The 16,139-nt window shown below is 42.7% G+C and overlaps 1 protein-coding gene across 1 annotated transcript in view; it reads right to left on the reverse strand.

Annotated features, from left to right (window-relative positions):
- ZNF592 (zinc finger protein 592) overlaps positions 1–16,139 on the reverse strand; it is a 72,084-nt gene that overhangs the window by 32,029 nt on the left and 23,916 nt on the right. The window contains exon 3 of the mRNA XM_006020256.3: positions 4,622–4,800. Coding sequence (XP_006020318.1) covers positions 4,622–4,800 — 179 coding nt within the window. The remainder of the gene's footprint in view (positions 1–4,621; positions 4,801–16,139) is intronic.

Genomic DNA, 16,139 nt, shown 5'->3' on the forward strand with positions numbered 1-16,139 from the left:
AGAGTTGTACTGCTCTTGTGAACTGAAAGTATTCCAAAATGCTAAAAAGGAGAACTGAAGGAGTGAAGTAACGTGTGACATGTTAACCAGATTTGTTCAAGTTTGCAGTCGCATGAAAGATGCTAACAACTGTTTCTTTTTACCTAATTTAAGAAACATATGACTACATTTACTGAAATCTAAGATGATCATGAATTGAGGACAACTCCCCAATAATTAAATTCCATACATGGAAGATTTATAAATTTGTTATAATTTTCCATGTATCAAACCTAATTATTATTATAATTATCTTTAACTCATCCCTCCCACCACTGCAGCGGGGCAGGCAGTGGGGAAGCAGGTAGTGTGGGGAGGTCAAGCAGCTTAACCCCACTTGTGCCTGCCACCCTGAAGCCTCTGCTCCCCATCCCCCCAGCCTCTAGCTCCCTCTTTCACCCCAGCCTTTGCTCCCTGCTGCCTGTCTCCTTGCCTTGCTCCACACTGGCAGTCTCTGCCCCATTCTAGCCTGGGGAATGGAGCACAGCCCCTACAGCAGCTGTGCAGGCTGCATGCTGCTGCTATAGACTGGGCTGGGGCCGTACTCATTGCTCTAGACTGCAATGTGCAGGGAGCAAAAGTAAGTGGGGATGGGGATGGAGGGAACGTGAAGAGAGGCAGGTGGGGAGCAGAGGCTGTATGGTGAGGGGTGGAAATGGGAAAAGAGGTTAAAGGAGAGAGATGGCAGGGTACAGAGGCTGGAGACAGGCAGCAGCTGCAACTATGGCCCCAATCCCAGGTGGGGGTAGAGCCCAAGCCACAGCAGCCCTCTGTCCAGCCCTCCCCCCAACATTGTCCGTGTACTCAATTCTAAGACAAAGGGCTCCCCCGCACCGTTTTAAATAGTTAAAAATATAAATATCCTCTTAGAACTGAGGAAATATGGTATCTCAGTGCCCTGTACATTCTGTGATTCTGTGGCCATGACACTTGCAATGCAATTCACCCTTTGGCACAAACCTATGGTTTAGAATCTCAGCTTAAATGTAAAAAAATGTTCCTAGCCCTCCTGGTTTCAAGAATTTCTATTGTTGTCTGTGGGAAATCAGTAGAATGGTATCTGCCCGAATTTGCAGATAGCCCAAGACAATAGCTCTGAGGGTAAGAACTGCCTCCCATTGATCTTAATAAGTTCTTAACTCTGAAAATGGGAAGAGGGCATGCTGCTGAAAAATAAGAGTGTGGGGACAGTGTAAAATAAATTGAACTGCATACCAAAACAAGCAATAGAAGAATGGAATGAATGTGCTATTTATTTTTACAGTTAGCTCAATAAAAAAATATCTGTTTTATAGATTCGTTGGCTAGCTGTGTAGAATTTTAAGAGTGCTGCAGAATTTATGGATCTTGTCACAGAAGTTAAATCCATCTTGCCATAGAAAACACGTATTTTGCTAGAGACCCTAAATGTTACAGAGTAAAATTATTTCCAGTGTTCCTGAAGAACAAAGGGGCTAAAAATCAGTCAGAAATCTGCTGGTCTCCTAGTGGGGAGGGACCGTTCAGAAGGAGGGTCCTAAGAAGTCTCCTAATGAGGGGGACCTTTGAGCTGTCACATATGATGTATTTTTGGTTCCTAGATGAACTACTCTCTGCACAGACATGAAAGCAAACTGGGGATTTGGCAGTGCTATGTCAGTTGGGTGGTTTGGTTAGCTAGCTTAAGTTGGGGCTGACCCATAGGTTTTCTAACCTATGTCAGGTCAACACAGATATGCCAGAAGTAGGCAAAATATGGCCTGTGGGCCAGATCTAGCCTGTCAGGCACTTTCATCTGGCCCACGGCACACACCAATGAATTGTGCCCTGCCCAGCCCTTCTGCCCAGGAGGGTGTGAGCGAGGCATCCACACATATACAAACCCCCAACATACCCTATTGCATCTTGCTCCCACCCTGGTGGGCTGAAGGGCCCAGCCCCGCCAGCACATGGCTTCCAGGTGGGTCTGCTGCTGCCCCTGCTGTAGCCGCCCCCATGGGAACCTGCTTGGCTTCCCCAGAGTCCAGCTTGCTCCAGGCAGCAGGTAGGGAAGCAGCAAGGGCAGGGGCTGGGGCCAGGGCAGTGGAGCTGCAGCTGGGAGGAAGCGTGATGAGCAGCGCAGAGCCCATGCCCAGGGCGGTGGCATAAGCACAGAACTTGGCTGGGCAGGGTGTGCGTGTGAGGGAGGGTGGGGGTTGTGGGGACCCCCTCCACACTCTCCCACATGGTGCACAGCCCCTGGTGCTGGCAGCAGGAGTGGTGGGGGTGCTCAGGGTGCTCATGCCCAGCACAGGTGCTAGCACCCAGTGGGGCATGGCTTCAACCAACGCTGTGTGCGAGGTCAAGGAGCAGTCTGCCCAGCTGCCTCTCATGGGAGCTCCACGGCTGTGTGCCTGAATCTCCCACACTTGCACCAGGGGAAGCCCTGCACTGGAGCCAGCTGCCTTCCCCACTCCAGTCCGCTGCAGAGTCCAGCATGGGGTTTCCCCAGTGCAAATGCGGGAGTTGCAGGCATGTGACACAAAGCCTTCATGATATAGGCAGCAGGCTGTGCTCCTCCCCTACCCGTACTGACTGGAGCCACACCCCACTGGGCACCAGCGCCTGCACTGGTGTGACAGCCAGAACCAGAGGGATTAATAGGCAATAATGTGTGCTTCTTGGAGGCATTTGGTATTTTGCCTAAACAGGTAATATTAGTTCATATAAGCTTGTAAGTTTGTAAACTGCAAATGTAACTTGTCTGTCATAAGTTTAACCAAAACGATAAATTAACTGTTCATGGAACTGACTGGGCCCCATAGGCAAAGTGTAGCTGTGAGATTAGGCTGGCCTAACGGTTTTTTGCTCAGGGTTCAGCCTTAGCGATAAAAACTGGATCTAACTGCCTGGCACACCCAACATGTTCCAAGAAAACATATCCCAAGAAAGCATATTCAAATGAAGCCTAGAAGGGGTTGGAACTTAGGCGGAGCAATCTGCTATAGGGCAATATTATGAGTGGCCCTGAGGCCAACAGATTAACATAAGACTAGGTACAAAAAACACACGCATCAGGTAACCAGCAGGAAGGAGGGAACAGAACAGTCATTGCTGTTCCACGCCCGGACCCCAGACTCCCGGTGTGAGTGAGGATCGGATCAAGGGACCTTCCCCAGTAATCCCTCTGACAGCGATGATCATCAGGGACGCCTGACTTCGCTGGAATCACTTGGCGCGCACCTGGCATTGAAGGACTATCGATAAGTTGCCAACCCATGTCTGTCTATTTGTTGTTTTGAACAGCCCAGTGTGGCTAATACCCTCGCAGTGCCCAGTTGGCCTGTGACAGATTGATCTATCTATCTGTTATTATTATTTACTATTAGCTCTTTTATACTGCCTTATCTGCTTATCGCATTTATCTTTCCGTTAACTGTTGTGTGTGTAAGCTGTAATAAATTTGCCTTTATTCCACTCCCAGCTTTGCCTCCTCGATCCGAAACTGAATCAAACAGCCCAGTTGGGCTGTGATAAAATTGATACACTCACAGTGCCCAACTGGCCTGTGACAGCTGGGCAGCGCCCTGAGCACCCCTGCCTGCTGCTGCTGCTGACAGCAGGGACTGTGCACTATGTGGGGGTGCTCCCCCACACACAATATACAAGAGTAAGACTCTATTTTTGAGTTATTATGCAATCTCCTCTATATACAGTACACAAACACAAATCATGACAAAAATATTTTTTGTAATAAAATTAAAATATATCATAGTAGGTGTTTGACTTCTAGAGTATGATTTGGTTTTTTTCTGGTTTTAAGATGGCAACCCCCACTCCCAAAAGGAGTACTGGGGTGGCAGCAGTGGCGGTAAGGGAAGGGACTTCCAGTGGCAAAGGTCAGGGGTTAGGGGGTGGAATTTCTGGTCCCAATATGGTGACCAGGGGGTCAGGGCAACGGTCAAGGGGCGGGGCTAACCATGCGGCCCTCCACAGCTCACCAAAACTCATTAAGCAGCCCTCCAGCCCGCCCTTGAGATATGCCATCAGATTCAGGGGATTGCATTCAGCTCACTGTTAAAACATTTCATTGCACCATATGTTCCTTCAGTGGTGTTGGGAAATTTAAGCCTGTGTAGGAGTGACAGGCCTAAAACTTTAAATCTATTCTGCCTAGTGTTCAGGGCCAATATTTTCAAAACTCACTAATGATTTTGGTAGACCAAATTGAGGTTCATAAAAATTGGCTCCCATCTCTTCATTTAAGTGAATTCAAAATCGTTTCTGCTCTTGGGAACACCTTATAGCACTCTGGATTTAAAATAACATCATTCTCTTTTTAAATGTTTATAAACCATGCTTGAATCCATTTCGCTGTTCAGAAACTTTCCTTAAGTTGAAGTGTCTGGGCAATTATGAGGCCAAATACATATGCTTTATCCCTTTCTCAAACTGTGGTGGGAGGGAGAGATTTCTACGTTATCATTTTAGTTAAAAAGAATCTTTTGATGCAGTCTTTGACTCAAGATCTTGTAAACCCACACAATCTGCCCAATTTTCTGTCACAGGTAGTCAAAAATCTGTCTTCTCCCCTAAGAGCTGAGGGAAATTGAACAGTACAAACCTGAATCCAACTTTGCGAGAGTAATGGAGGCAGTTCTCCTTGACGTGGGTTTGGAAATAGGCTGATCGGCACACCGCCCCACACTCTGGGCAGCAGTAAGGGGACTTGTGAGCATGGATTCTCTGATGAGCACAGTAACTGCACTGGTTAGGCAGCATCATCTGGCACACTTGACATGTCTGGAGAAGGAGAGAGAGAAATCATGTTAACCAATTCAATTTGCTTCAGTGTCCCAATTTCACCCTAGTCATTCAAGTTAGAAGGGATGTCCAACCCCCAACATCATCACAGGCTTAACTCAACTCATGTGATCTAGCTCTGCATATCTCTGTATCTCTATCTTTCACTTGACCTAGTTATGAGCCTTCAAAAATTACATGCTAGGCCCATGCCATTTTTTCTGGATCATCTTGTATAGCATGCAACTATAGACAGTACATGCATGCAAAGCCAATTATTTACATGCTGAAGGAGCTGCTTCCTCAGAATCTGCAGACTTCACTGAGTCCAGTGCTCTCTCATGCCACTGGAGGGAGAAAGGCTGCTTGCATGTATGTGCAGAAGTTAGGTGTGCAGGGAAAAACTCCATGTGGTTGGCACATACATTTTCTATATGAACATGGTTTCAGTGTTAATGGTTCCCCAGACCCCTATTCCAACCCTAGCCATGCTAACTCCTCTTTTTTCCCCTAATGGCCATGGAGTAGCTACTGACCATCTACTGAAGAGCAGTTCGGAGAAAATCCAGAGCAGGTATAGAGCTGTGTTGACATCTTCCCTGCTAGAGCAGAGGCTCTGTTCTATAATGTTGAGTGGCTCTGAACAGATCCCAGGCTTCAGAGGTGAACGGTACCTTACTAGACAATGAAGAATGTTCTGATAGAGTCTGACAAACTGATCCTAATCCTAAAATTCATACCTTCTACCTTTCAAAAGCCTAAGAAACCTCTTTTTAAAAATGCCATAGTAAAGGAGGATCGTATTTAAATTTTCAGAAGCTAAAGCCTAAGTAAAAGCTGTACACATGATCTTAACACTACCTTCTAGTGGATATGTGAAGATTTGCAATTACAAGATTACATACTACTCCTACAACATAACACACAATATATTTTTCTTTTCTCCTTAAATACCTGTATACTGTGTTGTAGTTTTGTGTGCTATGCTACATGCATGCCAAAGTCTATTTATGTGAAAAGCGTGAAATAAACCACACTTACAGAGCAAACCACATACAAAATATAAAGCTGCAATAGGAAAAAATGAGTTGGCACAGGCCACTTAGGTATGACACTAATAGCAATCAAGCTAACAGCCTCCCACCTTCTACTGAGCTAAGGAAAACCTCTACTGCCATTTGAAAAAAAATTATGGGCAGGGAATAAATGATTAAAAATATACAGAAGACACTAGAATGAACTTTAGATAGAGACTGTAGCTATGGACTGTCCACACCACAAAACAAAGGTGTGATTCTAGTATGTGTTATAATTGTGCTGTTCAAGTATCTAACCCAGGTAGGAAGTAATAAAGTAACACCTAGAAAATACCGAGCAAAGCTCAGAGCAAGCAAGTGGGCTCTTGTGGCAAGGGAATAGGAAAGACCTCCTACAGTTTGCTTTGATCAGAGGAACAGTCACATTTTATGTCTGAATAATAAAGTGAGCTCTGAAGACAAGGGACAGATTCAGACTCTGTGAAGTTGCTCCTTCTGGGGCTGCGGAGACAGGCCAGCAGGCAACTGAGATATACAGGACTATTACAATTAGTGGTAGCAAATAAGAATGAAAAAAGGTAGCATGAGATGCTGCAGAGTTGTATGTAGGATTCTAAATGACTTCCAACCACCCTATTTGAGAAACAATGCGAGATTGTGTAATTAAATACAGACTCCTGTTATGTAAGAGGTACAGAGAGAAAGTTCTGCTTCTAGCTTCTTTTAAGGATGAAGACATACACCTGTAAGGAGTTTTATTTAATGGAATGATGGACAGAGCATTATTAGAGTTTACAGTGGTGGCCTTAACATTTTTCCATTATACCTGCTCGTTTCATTTACTCGTAACTGCAAGAAACATTAACTGTTGGGGCTGAAATGCTCTATGCTCGGTCTTGGCCTCAGTTAGGTTGTTTTGCAAAGTCTGTGCAAAAACGATGCAGCTGTTCTCTGGTACGTTAAAAATAGTCACTTAAAGAGTTCCAGCACCTCCATAATTTGGAGACTGAACTCTATAGCTGCAGTTGGCGAGAGGATCGTCCATAGGTCCAGCAGTGTTCTGAACACTCTGGCTCAGATCCAGTAAAACACTTACATGCATGCAGAAGTGGTCCCAATTAAATGAATGGGATTATTCACATGCTCAACTTTAAGCATACAGTGGGTGCTTAAGTGCTCTGCTGGATCAGTGCCAGTGCATCCAGCCCCTTGTAAAATTAAGCCCCCTTTTGCCCAATAGAGAAAAATATGCTTTCTGAGTGTTCTGGTCAAATTGCATATATTCCCACATCTGCTCTTCTCTCTTATGCTGTACCTATAAACAGGTAAAACTGCTCCTGCTTGTTATCAAAAATGTTCATTAACCTACAGGACAGTGAAGTGGAAAGCATGAGAGCAAGAGGGTCCAAGAAGTTCCACAAGGTGATCTGGAACAGAACCCCCGGTTGTAATATAGCATGCATAAGTCTGATTTGCATAGTCGCAACACTTCTCAGGGAGAAAAAAAAGGCCAATCTACATGTTTAGAGATGCAGAGAAAGAATCCTACTTCAACCAGGATCCCATAACGGGATCTTCACAGGAAGGTACGCTAAACAACCAGAAGCTGGCTAGATAAGCTAGTGTGTGAATTTGCCGTCAGCTACTCTGCAGTAAACGCCTATCTGTGTGCATGCCCTTACCTCACACAAACCCAATCCAATGGAAAATTACTATACCTGTGTACTGTACCCTACCCAACTCTACCGGTACAAATTACAGCAGTTAGCTGTTTAGGTGTTATAATCTCCATCTCTGTCCTCATGTGGCCATTTGAACAAGGCAAATAGACTACTGCTTTCTCTCCACACCCACTGGCAAAACCCAATAATAGCCATTTGCTGTTATCTACCCCAGGATAGCTGCATGCCTATCCATTCCTAATCCCAGGGTATGTGTTCATTTTTCAGTGTCTTCAATACAGGAAAAGACTATACACATGGGGCATTAAAGCAAGGTAGCTAACCTGCACTAAGTTCACATACTAGCTTACTCTGCACTGCTTTCTCACCTTACATGCGTCATGTCAATACGTACTGGAAAAAAGGATGATTTAATGAACATGGCACTGGACTGGGACCCTGCAGTTTAACATCTAATTTAGATACAGGCTTTCTGTATAACCTTAGGAAGTCTCTCTACCTTGGTACACCATATGTGAATTAGGGACAACAACTCTTTTCATCACTTCTGTACGGTGAGGTGTTCAAACATTACAAAATTGAAGGCCATATATCTTTTTAAGATAGATCAACTGATCCACCAGATTTGATATTTTGTAATTAGTCCTCTATTAGCCATTTAGCAAGGATCAGTGTTAAGCTAGCCAACTGCCTTCATCATTCTCTTAACCTTTTAAAAACTGAACCAACATTGTTTGTTTTTGTTTTGTTTTAATTTTTCCTCTGAACCTGCTCCCCATTTCCCAGGAGCTAGGATAAGATTAACCTCAATGGACAAGAGTTGGCCAGCACCTTGCTTTTAAACTTCTCTGGCTAGATCTTCAAAACTACTCGGCAACCACAACCATAGCCAAATATTCAGACCTCTTCCAGTTCCCATTTAAGCACATAAATGAAGAATCCAGATTTTAAGCATGCACAGCACCCAAACTCTGCTATCACGTTCACTGAAATTACTTCACAAGTTTAGGAGTATTCAGTAAGAACAGGAAATTTTGAGTGCTGAGCTCTTTTGATGAAAATCTGGCCATTTACTGGATGCTCAAATGGGATGCTCAAATGCTCAGCTGCTTGGGGGGGGTGGGCATGGTGGGTACATTAGAGCTTAAATGGACCTGCCAAGAAGTAAGTATAGAATTGGAATAAAATAATAAGAAATAAGAATAATTCATACAAGTTTATATTTAGCTCCAGCATAAATGTTGTAGAGAATAGTGAAGTGCCATTAATGACAGATATCTTTATATAGAGCTAATTTTATTTAGAATCTTGAAGTGTATCATGCCTTTAAAAATGTTTCTTTTCCAGTTTGACATTATTATTAAATATGCAATGAAATAGCTGAGCTGATTGATTTTCTGTTAATAATTTTTTAGAAAAATGTATGTGGGCACATACAGCACTGGGACATCGTCACATGGTGTGTTACAGTAGAACATCTAGGAGTTCTTTCTTTTAATTTTTAGCTGTGTATGATCTTTTTGTCTAGGAACAAAAAAGTGGGCTGTGATCTACTGTAAGCGAGGCTTAGTTACAAGTGGGATTGTCAACTGCAGTGGTAAGCACAGCTGGGGCATTTCATCATCGTTACATGGCACGGATATATATCAACTAAATTTGCTCTGAATACAGTACACGAATGTTTACTGGAATATTTCCACTAATGTTTACCAGAAAGTCCTCTTTTCCATCATCACTGACAACTGTATCAACTTGCCTAGTTATAGCTCTATGCCAGTGGTACTCAATCTTTTGGCCCTGCAGGCCAGATGAGTCGTGCAGGTTTGTCTGCAGGCCTGATTGGGCCTTGGTACCCAGCGCCACGCATTCGTGCCCCCTGCACATCAGGATTGGGTCCCAGGAGCCAGTCACTGCACTGTCCCACCTTCCTGGGTATCTGACACTGCCTTATCCTATCAGGATAGGGTCCCAGGGGCCCTATTCTTTTCCTTGCGTGCCAAGATTGAGTTGGGGGGGTCCCAGCCCTGTCCCCTGCACACTGGGATTAGCTCCTGGGGGCCAGAGCCACCCTCTCCTACCCCATGCATGCCAGGGGTGGGTCCCAGGGGCCTGGTGCCATTCCTTCCTGCTCCCGGCCACAAATGATTGGCCCCTGGGGCTTGGTGCCACCCTCATCCAGCCCTGCACACTGGGATCAGGCACCAGGTCCAGTACACAGGGCATGGGGCTCCCGCATGGGTTCAGAGATTTGGCAGTGGGGGAACCATACCACCACTCCCTGCTGCCAAATTTCTATACCTATAAGGAGCCCTGCATGCCAGATGACATGGCACCATGAGCCAGAGGTTGAACACACCTGCTGTATCCCACCATTGGGATTCTTCTCTTTCCTATTTTTTTTAAATAACTTCTTATTCTTGTTAATCCTGTTAGTCAAAGTTATTTAACTGATTATCCTTATTTTGCCTCATCAATTACCTGCTTTTCTTATTTTTTAATTCATATTCAGTGTCACCAACTTTCTTTTTTTCCAGTTCTTATTTGGTGAGCTCTTACTTTGTATTGTTGCTTTCACAACTAGAAACTTTTTTTTAACCAAATCATTATTCTTCCATAATTGAGGAGCTGTGGTTTGCAGAACATCTAGTTAGGCTTTCTTAAGCAACTTAAACAACTTTCTTAAACAACATTTTTGTTTATATCTAAATCTTGGTCCCTATAATTTTGGTTTTGAGAAACAGGCCTTTTTAAGGAAGCATATATGTATGTTACTGACTGGGAGGTTATTATGATTACAGAAAACAAAATGTAACCAGGTCACGATCACTTGCACCAAGGCAACCATTAACTTGATTAGTTCTTATCTACCCATCAGAATGAGGTCTAATATTGAATCACTCCATGTTTGCTGCAATGCTTTGTTAGAAGTAATTATGTATAATTTGTAGACAATCCTTTGTTCTTGTATTACGAAAGACCATTCTTTATATTTTAACCATCATTTACTGTCTCAGAACTAAGCATTCCCAATCTTTCAAATTAACCGTACATGGAAATTTGTTCAAGTTTTCTTACTAGCTATTAATGACCGTTTCTAAACTCCTTGTCTCCTCATTGCACACGTTATTGATTAGCCTTGCCTATTATTAAGGTTGCCCAAGCTCCCCATAATAAGCCCATGTTTTCAGTTACTTAGATGTTAGTTCAGTTATAAACCATTTGGACTGACATTTTCTGTGCCAGAAGTCTAGCTGTAGTTGCCTGTTTTTTGTTTCAAACAAGCCAATATAGAAGAATGAGACTAGGGAAAAATAGCCCTCAGTAAAAATTCCCAAGAGTTTGTTCCTGTGAAAACTTCTAGTTCCCCCTATGCTTTTGAGGAAGGATTTGATACTTGGGACAAGGTGGCCCATACATCTTAGCATGTGTCTGTTGTTGTCCTGTGAAAATATGCCCTAATGTAGTTCAGTTATACATGCTGGAGGAGAAGATGAGGGAAAGTAGAAACAGCTTAGATTTTAACAGCTAAACTGCCACAGGGCTATTATCTATACTAGTCTGGGACTAAGAAAGGCTTTTCCTCCAATTGCAACTGTGACTTTCTGCAGACCAGGCAAGAAATTGAGAGCTTGGAGGCTGTGGGCATGTCTGCACAATGATGGCAAGCATACAGGTTACACAGGCAGTGGAGACCAGTAATGGTTTACCATTCTGAAGCAGATGACTTGTATCTGGTTAGAGCTCTCTTGGAGAAGTCAGAGTAGAGCAACAACTTTATGGACTGTTCCCTGAGGAAGAAAAGCTCTTCCTGGTTGAGAGTTCAGAACTGCCTAATGCAGGAGTTTCTTGGATTAGAAAGTAAGCATGACTTCCAATTCTGAGTTCCAGTTTCTCAAAAAGAAGCATGTAAGCCACCTCCTGGGACTTGCAATGATGCCTTTAAGAGCCTGTCATCTGAAGTAGGATGTGTGCAAAATGTTATGAATAAAGCAAAGATAAAGTTCTAGTTTAACCCTAACTTAAGAACACATCTAATGAGAGCACTAAGTCTTCAAAGAGGCTGGAGCAGCATGGAGAAGTTCATGGTTCATCTGCTGCCCAGATTCAAGGAAGAGAGGCAGCTGTAGATGTGTGGGCCAAACCCTCTTTTATAATCTTGCCCTCAATGTCCAAGAACAGGGTAATGAGGCAGGAGGGGATACAAGCCCACTCTAGTGGGCAATACTACAAAATGCTCTGCTAGAAGCAGCATAGATGTGGATGCCATTCAAAAAAAAGAATTGCCTTGTCTTCATGAATGATGGGCACTATGTAAAGCATGCAGCCACACAGTGGACAGGATAAAGGATTCCCAAGCACCATCCATTCTATGGAGAAAACAGCTTGCGATCATGTCAATACATATGGTATTGTTATATGCACAAAGGGCCAGAAGACAGGTTGCAGAAGCAACTTCAATAGACATTCCCTAACTTTTGAATGTATAATTTTACAACCTTTATGCTATTCCTTTAGCACACTTTTACTGTGTGTAACATTCAGAAAGGGTTAATAAAACCCATTCAAAACTCTGAGAAGAGGAACTGTTGGTAAAGGGAAAAAAGGATTTTCATTAAGCAAAGTTTTCAGCTGTCATTCTTCAAACAGTTTCCCTCTTTCTCACTACTCAAAGTGTATTTGGCATCAAGAAGATGCTTAAAAATCTCAGCTTTCTTTTTTTTCCCCTACCCCTCATGATTGAAGAGAAAATCTTGAGACTGTAAATCAAACATAACCAATGGAGTTTTGCCTGCCTGACGTTTTATTTGAAAAGATAGCAAACTGATTCTAGGCTGACACTTTGAATCTTAGAAGGCAGTGGAAGGGTCAGTGCTGTACACTAGGTATGATGGTGTGAAAATACCTGTGGGTGGAGGAAGAGAGATTATGTGCTATTATAGATGGACTGTGTCATGTACATTAGACATATGACAACTTCAGCTGTTTCCCAATGTGTCCAGTGTATAGATCTTCTTGGTTTTTGTAACCAAAGACTTCTGTTACACCTAACTGCTGCAGCATGTGGGTGAGCCTAGAGCAGTAGTTCTCAGCCTTAGACTGAAGGCACTACTCAGAAAACGACAGTTCGTCATTTTCACTAATTTTTTAATGTGGAAAAATAACAGAGCACTTCTTCTATTGCAAAGAAATCAGGAAGACCACAACTGGTTAGCATGTTTTTAACACTATTTTTATTTCAAAATCTCTGGGTTTATCTTGTGAATCATATTTGCCCACCTAATAGTGCTAACACTGCATGGTACCCTGCAGCACTCCTGAAAGGCTCTCAAGGCAACCCATAGTGCCACGGCACCCTGGATGAGATCCACTGAACTAGAGCTTGTGGCCTTTGGGGATGGAGCTGTGTCAAAGTGGGGAGTGTTTGTGTTGAAGCCTCCAGAACTGTATCAGCATGGTTTTGGGAGGGTCCCAATATATACCCCAGCACAGATTTGCAGCCACGTAGAAAAAGAAGAAATGGAGAATATTTTAAAACATAGTACACAGTCTGTTTCAGGAGGTCTCCCTTTCTCAGTATGAGTTACCACTGTTAGCTGTGCACACACCTACACATGATTCATAAGATAAATCCAGATATTTCAAATGTAAGTCCATAGAGTCAAACACATTTTGCCCTGCTGTGGTCAGTTCTTTGCAACAGAATTGCTCCATTTTTTTCTATAAATAAAAAAAAGTAAAAGCTAAGAGCTGGCTTTTTCCAAGGTGTTCTTTGAGTCCAATAAGTGTGTCCTGAGTCTAAAAAGGTCAAGAACTACTACTCTAAGTCCTACTTTAAGTTGCAAGTAGAACATCTGTTTCTCGGCTACTATGCATCTTTGGCTGCCATGACTAATTTTCTTTCTTCTTTTAAATGCTAGACCAGAATCTAGAACAAACAATCTTTTCAATATCCTGTTAACTTTTTAATACTGATGGAACTATTTATCGATATCAGAATGAATTGTCATTTTTCTCACATTTTATTTTCTGAATGGATGCTTCTGAATTTAAGTAACACTAAAAGTTTCTGGTTTCCATGTCAAGACAACCAGGACAATATAAACAGAGCATAAATAGTACATGATGTTTACATGGGTCTGCAGACTGACTAAAATAATATCTCAGCTAGCATGATCTATCCGTTCATTTGACTAGATTAGTTAACTCTGAAGTATTATCATTTCAAAACTGATCACTTCACCAGAAACATTAGGTAACATATAGGCAGAACATGGCATGGACATGAACACAGATGTGTTGGAGGAAACATTGGGGGGGAAGTATAATATCAGAGGGGATAATTTGGCTTAGTATAACATAGGGGGAAGAAACTGAACAGAGTGTGAGCTGAGGATAAGTTGTAGAGCCAAGACCTCCTCCTATTAAGTTTCAGAGGAACTCCTCTTTGACAAACTAGAGGAGGTCCTTTCTGCTTTGTTCTGCCTGTCCCCACTAAGCCCTCAGTTTTCTTTCATGATGGCCACATAACATGTTGTTTCTGCGCCTTCCCAGCCCTCCGTGGGAATGCATATACCCCCTGCAATCAGACTGAACAGCTATTTCCTAGACAGCCGAGCATGGGGAAACAAGGTTCTTGGCTCTTGAAAATTTGTTTTAAGGATCTAAGTATATTCTCAGATTTTTTTTTAATAAATTCAACATTTATATAGCTTACATTAATACACGGTTTTAAAGGACTTTGTGGGTGCGTATACAGGATTAGTCCCTTTTCACAGGCAAACACACTGCCTCAAACAATGAGCGCCATTCTCTTAAGTCTGCACTACTAGATGTAGGTTTTACTTCTTACTTTGCTAAAAGCAAATTTCTTGCAACCTCTGAAATCCTCAGTTACTTTAACTGCAAGATGGAGGGAAATTATACTTCCCCGCCTCTTAAGGTCAGGTTAAGTGACCTTCCTCATTCTGTGAAGAACAAAGATTTAATATCAGTGAAGGAAACAAAGCAAAACTCCTGACTTTTAAAGTAGGCCAATTATGTGCGCTCCAAGGTTTGTCCTAGTGCTACAATATGCACAATGAGGAAGGATAATGTGGTAAGTAAACACCGCACTAACCCTCTGCATAAAAACAAATGCCACCCTAAAGACATAAACCAGGTCTATGCAGCAGACTTACCATGCCCAACCACATGCCCTCAAACATGCTGTATGTCTCCACACAATGCCACCTGGACCAGAAGCAACTTAGCTGCACCAGCACAGCAGCGCTGAGGCCAGGCTTATTAGCATTGCTAAAACTCCTTGTCAATTAACTTGCCTTCAAAACCTTCCAGATTTGCCTATGCTGCTCCCGGCCCAGGTAGCAGCACATGTGGAGCTGTGGGGCATGGCAAGCCTGCAGTCTAGATACGGTGCCAGTTTTTTCTTCTTTTGTACACCTCCTTTGTACAAGAAATAAAAATTGCCTAACACTCCCCAATGCTATTTTCCCCCACCACTATTGATCCCAGTTGATCATGAATTTTCAAAAGGATCTGGCTGCAGTACGGAAGGGTCTTTAGTCAGTGTGCATCAGGAACGTCAGAGGGAGATGCTAACTTGTATGACATTGAGATTTTCCACATATTCCCTTACCTACTCTTTAATCCAGAAATATTTTTTCCTCAAGTTTTCATTGCTTCCTATAAGTCCATCATGCTTTTTCTTTTAGACAGATCTAGAAAAAGCAATACAGTAGCTCTATCATTTCAGAATCATTCATTTTAGCCCTATCGATGTATTAGTTTCCCCAGAGAAACAAACAAACAAAAAGCAAACAAACAAAAAAAAAAAAAAAATCGCACTGAGGTATAAGGAAAGTCAAAAGACATTATTTAAAAAAGAAGCCTCACAAGCCATGGCCATGCGGTTGCAAAAGCATTTGCAAATCAGGAAATTCATGGTTAAAGCACAGTTGTACTGTGAAAAGTGGCTGTGTAAAAACAGCATCATGGGCTTCCTGTTTCAGTGAAACAAAATGGTCTTAAAATGACTCGGTGTCAAATTTGGTCATCTTACAAACAAGACCATGTCTTTTCCTAACTGCCAGTTCTGCACAGAGCTTTGGATTAAAAAGTCAAACCAGGTGCTTTGTTTCTCCCACATTATTACCACCGTGAGATTTCTGCTGGCCAATTTCCTCCCTCGGATAGTGTCTCCAACCTCATAAAACGTGGCTTTTATTAACACAACTGAAACCCAGGGAAAAAATTTGGCCAAAGAAATATTACTATGGCAATTAGGAAAGAAGCCAACATCAGTGCAATATACATATCCAAGGAACGCACAGCATCACATTTAAGAGACTTACTGACCCTTAAAAGGATAAAAAAAAATTAGCATTGACCCTGGCACTGGCTCATCCTCTACTGAAATGTACCCCACACATCCCACTACTGACTCTCTGACAGCATAGTTTCTACACAGAAGTTACAGGTGTATACTATTTAAAGTGAGGGATCTGAGCTGTAGAAGAAATGGAAAAGGAACTTTTAGTGCAGCTTCCCATGGTGTATATAGTAAGGTAGGAAACAAGCAAATAGTAGGGGTGATGGGGTGGAACAACAAAAAAGGGGAAAG

Source organism: Alligator sinensis, unplaced genomic scaffold (genome assembly GCF_000455745.1).
Source record: "Alligator sinensis unplaced genomic scaffold, ASM45574v1 scaffold1097_1, whole genome shotgun sequence".
Lineage (NCBI taxonomy): Eukaryota > Metazoa > Chordata > Crocodylia > Alligatoridae > Alligator > Alligator sinensis.